Source organism: Aethalodelphis obliquidens, unplaced genomic scaffold (assembly GCF_003676395.1).
Source record: "Aethalodelphis obliquidens isolate GAN/ISIS:26980383/991018 unplaced genomic scaffold, ASM367639v1 scaffold12, whole genome shotgun sequence".
NCBI lineage: Eukaryota > Metazoa > Chordata > Mammalia > Artiodactyla > Delphinidae > Aethalodelphis > Aethalodelphis obliquidens.
Window position 1 is genome coordinate 22,225,347 of NW_020837956.1, and position 6,000 is coordinate 22,231,346.

At 41.8% G+C, this 6,000-nt stretch overlaps 1 protein-coding gene and 1 pseudogene across 5 annotated transcripts in view; one reads left to right on the plus strand and one right to left on the minus strand.

The window, feature by feature from the left end:
- The window catches only part of MRPL33 (mitochondrial ribosomal protein L33), a 30,787-nt gene extending 28,957 nt beyond the window's left edge, over positions 1-1,830 (minus strand). For 4 of the 5 annotated variants that reach the window (XM_027113524.1, XM_027113526.1, XM_027113527.1 and 1 more), the window contains exons 1-2: positions 1,730-1,830; positions 854-872 (exon numbers count right to left, since the gene is read on the minus strand). In XM_027113524.1, the coding sequence (XP_026969325.1) occupies positions 854-872; positions 1,730-1,751 (41 nt within the window). In that variant the 5' untranslated portion in view covers positions 1,752-1,830. The remainder of the gene's footprint in view (positions 1-853; positions 873-1,729) is intronic. The other variant, XM_027113528.1, reaches the window with a different exon arrangement.
- Positions 1,831-3,451: 1,621 nt separating this feature from the next.
- Positions 3,452-4,498, plus strand: LOC113623906 (cAMP-regulated phosphoprotein 19 pseudogene; annotated as a pseudogene).
- The last annotated feature ends 1,502 nt before the right edge of the window (positions 4,499-6,000 follow it).

Genomic DNA, 6,000 nt, shown 5'->3' on the forward strand with positions numbered 1-6,000 from the left:
CTATTTTTAACACAGAAAATCTTACTTTGGTTATTGTCTACAAAATTTATTTTGAAATACCAGTTTGGTATTTATAGTCTCTCTGGTACAGCATGAAAACTTTAGCCTTTGCTATTTTTGAAATGCTTATACCATGAAGGCAAAGGATTACAAAACTCAATAAAACAGGCTCTGTCGATTAATCAAATCACAGCTTGTTCTGCTCGACTCCTGTAGTGGGCTCCAGACAAACGTCCCTTGGTCCTCAATTTGAGGAAACAGAATTACAGTGGTAGTCCAAAGAGAGCACGGGGACCCTGATGATTTGTTTAGGAACAAGACAGCAAGAGCAACTTTTTTTTTTTTTTTTTTTGCTGTGTTGGGTCTTCGTTTCTGTGCGAGGGCTTTCTCTAATTGTGGCGAGCGGGGGCGACTCTTCATCGTGGTGCGCAGGCCTCTCACTATCGTGGCCTCTCTTGTTGTGGAGCACAGGCTCCAGACGTGCAGGCTCAGTAGTTGTGGCTCACGGGCCTAGCTGCTCCGCGGCATGTGGGATCCTCCCAGACCAGGGTTCGAACCCGTCTCCGGCATTAGCAGGCAGATTCTTAACCACTGCGCCACCAGGGAAGCCCAAGAGCAACTCTTAGTAAATTATTTGAATGTTCACTTAAGTAGGTCAGTTGGGAAGGAGAGAAAATATTTTTTGAAATAGTTCATAGGGCCAAAATAATTCATCAAGTAACTAATCCTCAAATCAACTTTTAGAAAATTGAAGCCAAATGCTTAATTTCACATAAGGATTCATTGGCAGCAGTGGGACTGATGAATCTAACATAAACAAGTGAAGTTTAAAAAGAGAAAAACTTTTACTTACTTTGACTTGGTCTTGGCAACTTTTTTTGTAGGGAGGAAAGAGAAAAGAAAAATAACGATATATTATCTTGCTTATGCAAAGCTCATATAATGTCAGGATAATCAAAATTATTTAAATCATGAAGTAGGCCATAAATTGTCACTCAAGTCACTACTCCCTAGCTATTAGGGATCCCGTTAGGATTTTATAGAAGGTTTTTAAAAATCCAATCAGACCACCACAGTTCTGGATGTAATGCTATGCAGTCTCTTTTCAGTTGGACTGGTTACCTTTTAAATCTTCCTAAACTAAGATCTGCTCCACTTGCTCCTCTTCTAAGGTGCAAACACTTGCACTAGAACAAGCCTCTTGTTTGATAAGTTAACCTTTCCAAACTCCAACAACCATCACATCAGGTGGAGAAGTGAAACTAACTCTAACCGGGAAGTCAGCCTGGTGCATGGAAGAACACTGTCTTGGGAGCCAGAGGGCTTCTTTCCCAGCCCAGCTATATGACCTAGAGTCAATCACTGCTCCTCATCTTTAGAGTTCTAAACGACTGAACTAGAGGTTTTCCCCAGTTAGCACGTCCGGAGATTCTGCTGACACACCGCTACAGAGGGCGGGGGAAAGCGCCCCACTCCTGACGGGCTGACCCTACAGTCCGAACGAACCGCAACTGATCCTGAACCAGCGCCGCAGACCCCCGAGACCCCCTAGCCCCGCAGTGAGCGCGGCGCGGGGTCATGCCGGGCGCTGTAGTCCTGAAGGCCTGGGAAGTCGCAGCGGCAGCTTCCCGACCGGCGCGCGCACCCCACCCCGCAACGTCCCAGGGCCCGCCTGTCACGGCCTCCCGCCCCCGCTGCACGCCCTGCCACCGCCTCCAGCCCCACTTACAAGTGACCGCGGACAGGAACATGGCCACAGCAGCCTCGAAAGCAGGTCCAAATTCCCTCAACAAATAACTGCTTCCGGGGCACAGGCCTGTTCCGGAAGAGGATTCCGGAAGTGCTCCGAAGCCACGCCCCCTGTTTAAATCTCAGGGCTGAGCCCGCCTCTCTCCTGTGTTCTTTACACTACAGGTGTCTGTTTCGTGGTCCTGGAGTGTGGAGTCCCCTCCCCTTTTGGAGAGGGTCTTTGTTATCGCTCAGGGTTCGCGCCCCAGACCCTGACTCCTACTTCTGGGTCAGAGTTAGGTGCATGTTTCATAAATAATCGCAGCCGCCTACATTAAAGCCACAGGAACTCCCTATGTTCCTCAGCCGCTTCGGGCTGTCGGGCTCCCGCGTCATTTCCTTAAATTTGTTGCCTTCTTTTGCCTCCTCTGGCCCATCTCCATCTCCACCTAGTTAACATCTACTCTCAGTCCCTCCAGAATTGAGAACTCCACCTGAATATCCCTATTCCTTAATTATATGTTGGATTTCTAGGAGGGCAGGGCCCTGTGCATCTTGTTAACTGCTGTATCTAAGCATCTGCGTGGCAATAGGGACCTAATAGCTGAGATTGGGAGCGCTGACATAACTTGCTTAATGTCACAAAACTAGTAAACGGCAGAGTCAGAATTTGAACCCAGCTTTTGTCTGACTGCAAAGACTCATGCCTTTCCCTCTAGACATTGGGACCTAACCACTTTGCCATCTTCCAATCTTCACCTCTCTGCAAGGAAACACCGCTCCTTCAGCACCAGGTACTTCAGCAGAAACCTCATTTCCCAATAATCAGGACTTAAGGATTTTTTTTCCAATCTGTGATTTTACCTATATATTAAATTTTACAAACATGTGAAAGATTTATTCTCATGGATCATCCTCACTGCAAGTAATAAAATTATTAAGAGAAAATGTAGCTCTCCAATACAATACAACACAATTTTTAAAATTAGGACTGTCCTTGCCCTTAGTACCTCTAATGTTTTTTGTTTTCCCCATAACTTAATTCCAGCAACTGAGCACCCTCTAGGTGCCCAAACCCTTCCTTACCTTGTGCAGTTCAGCTGCTGACAAACAAGAGCTTCAGGTGTTCAAGAAGGTAAGGTTTCTTATTTAGGAAATTCCTTTTGGGGATCTATAAGAAAGGAACACAGGACTGGAAGCCAAGGGACGTGAATTCTAGTGTTTGTTCTGTCGCTTAGAAAGTCATTTCAACTCTTCAGACCTCAGTTTCGGGCCCAGTGTGGGCACTGGATCAGTGATTCTCATTCCTGAAGGTATATCAGTCATCTAGGGTCCTTTAAAAGACCTGGATGCCAGAGGAGAGGCCCAGAGTCTGTACAGTATTTCTTCCCCCTCCCCAATTTTCTATGAAGCATTTCAAATATATCAAAAAGTAGAAAGAATAGTATAATGAACAAACTATATACCCAATTCAACAAATGTTAAGATTCTGCTATGTATATTGATGTCTATGGAATTTTTTTAAAATATGCATATGTATATGCATATATATACGGTTAGGGTTTTTGGCTAAGCTGTGTAAATGCAAATTGGAGACATAACCTTTCACTCCTAAATATTTAAGTATGTATCTCTCAAGAATAAGATCATTATAACTACAATAGTGTTTTTATTCCTTAAAAAATTAATAGTTTGCGGGAGAAGCTGGGTAAGAGGGAGCAGTATGTTCGCGGAAGTCCCCGAGGACTTCCAGCCTCTGCAGAGGAGAAGAAGGAAATGGAAGACAAAGTGACTAGTGCAGAGAAAGCTGAAGAAGCAAAATTAAAAGCAAGATACCCTCATCTGGGACAAAAGCCTGGAGGTTCAGATTTTTTAAGGAAAGATTGCAGAAAGGGCAAAATATTTTGATTCTGGGGATTACAACATGGCTAAAGCAAAAATGAAGAACAAGCTACTTCCTACTGCAGCCCCAGATCGGACAGAGGTCACTGGTGACCACATTCCCACTCCACAGGACCTTCCTCAACAGAAACCATCTCTTATTGCTAGCAAGCTGGCTGGCTAATTAAAAGAGCTGAACTGCATGAATCTTCTAATTCCCATTATTTCTCCTTAATATGTTACTTCTCTGCTTTTTATTTCCTTTCACTCACTAAGTCATTTGAGAATTATGGCTTTGCAGGTAGTGGTAGTGTGTATGTAAGGGAATATACATGTGTAGAGTTTTGATTAGTTTAACAGTGCACTGATAAAAAGAACATGTTAGAGCAACATAATCTACTTGAAAATAATTGTATATATTACCTAACTCCTAGTGTAGGGCTGGTTCCAACAAGTAACAAGCAAGTTTTACAATTTTAATGCTTTGGCTTTCTTTAATTCATCTTAATTATAGCTTTGTATGTTACTCTTATTTAATATAGCCTCTATTGTATTGATTTCCTCTGCATTTTCCTTTTGGATTTTGTAAAACAGAAGTTTAAGACCACAAGTTAGAAGAAAGGTCACATATTTCAAACACAAATAGATTGGGCTTCAAAAGATTTGTATCCTGTGCTTGAACTTGAATGGCCTTAAATCTGTTTCAGCTTTAACAATAGAATTTTACTTGGGCAATATTTGCCCATTCTGGTGTAACTTATGTGACTCTAGTGCTTAACAGCTGCTGTTGAAGCTAGTATTCCTATTCAGTTTTATAGTGTCAGAATACCTTTTGTTGTTGAAGATGTGAATGAAGTGTGCATGTGCATCAACTGTTGAATTCACTTTTGTGCCATTTTTGTAAGTACAGTAGTTTTGCACAACCTCTCAAAAAATATTAATAGTTTCCTAATCTCTAAGCCATAGGCAAATTGTCTTTTATGGCTGTTTTCTTCAAAAACAGTGTCCAGTCTGGGACTTCCCTGGCCGTCCAGTAGTTAAGACTCCATGCTTCCAATGCAGGGGGTGCAGCTTCAATCCCTGGTTGGGGAATTAAGATCCTGCATGCCACGTGGCATGGCCAAAAATTTTTTTAAAATAAAATTGCAAAACAAAATGTCCAGTCAAGGTTCATACATTACCTTTAGTTGTCATAAATCTTTAATCTCTTTCAAATCTAAAACAAAACCCCTCACTTTTTCTTTATCGTGATACTGAATTTTTAAAGAGACTGAGCTAGTTTCTTGTGGAGTGTCTCGTATACTGAATTTGTCTGATTGTTTTCTTATGTGGTCATTTTATTTATTCTTCTATCCCCTGTGTTTCCTGTAAGTTGGAAGGTAAATCTAAAGGCTTGAGTAGATTTCATTTAGATGCTCTCAGCTTCATATCCCAACATATCAGGAGGTCCAGAATGTCAGGTTGTCCCACTGCTAGTGCTAGGTTGGCTGATCTCTGGATCTCTCCGTTGTAAAAGTAGATTTTGTTTCTCTTTGCAGTTTTCTGTAGGGTGGTACTTTGGCATATGAGAATATCCTGCTCCCCAAGAACCTTTCCTCATGGTTTTAGCATCCACTGATGATCTTTTTTTTGACTCAGGAATTACATTTGGGGGTACACAATGGTAATTTTTCTAACATTTCACTTCTTATTCGTTTGCTAGTTTTCTTCTGTAAAGAAGAGCTTTCTAGGGAAAGCTGGTGGTCCAGTGGTTAAAACTCTGTGCTTCCGCTGCAGGGGATTCTAGTTCAATCCCTGGTCAGGGAACTAATATCCTGCATTTTGCATGCCTGTGCAGCATGACCAAAAATTTTTAAAAATTAAATAAATAAATAAAAGCAGAGCTTTCTATAACCAGTTGAGGCTGAATTATAGTTCCTCCTAAAAAGTCAGGGTAAATGCTAATTATTTTCTCTTTAATTACTAACATTCAGAGTAAGAACTTAGCATGAGTCACTTCCAGTAGTGACAAAGAGGTTTTCCCCTTTCTGTAATTTTCTTTAACTTTTTAGTATCACTTTAACGGATTTTTATTCATTGTTTTATAATCAAACATGGTCATTATTATTTTTGATGTTTGAATTTTCCCAAAGTAGGTCATTAGGCTTCCCTTCAAGTTGGTCCAATGTTTTGTTTTTTTAATAAATTTATTAATTTATTTACTTTTTTCTGTTTTGGGTCTTCGTTGCTGCACATGGGCTTTCTCTAGTTGCAGCAAGCAGGGCATACTCTTCATTGTGGGGCGCGGGCTTCTCTTGTTGCACAGCCCAGGCTCTAGGCGCGTGGGCTTCAGTAGTTGTGGCGCGTGGGCTTCAGTATTTGTGGCACGTGGGCTCAGTACTTGTGGCTCAC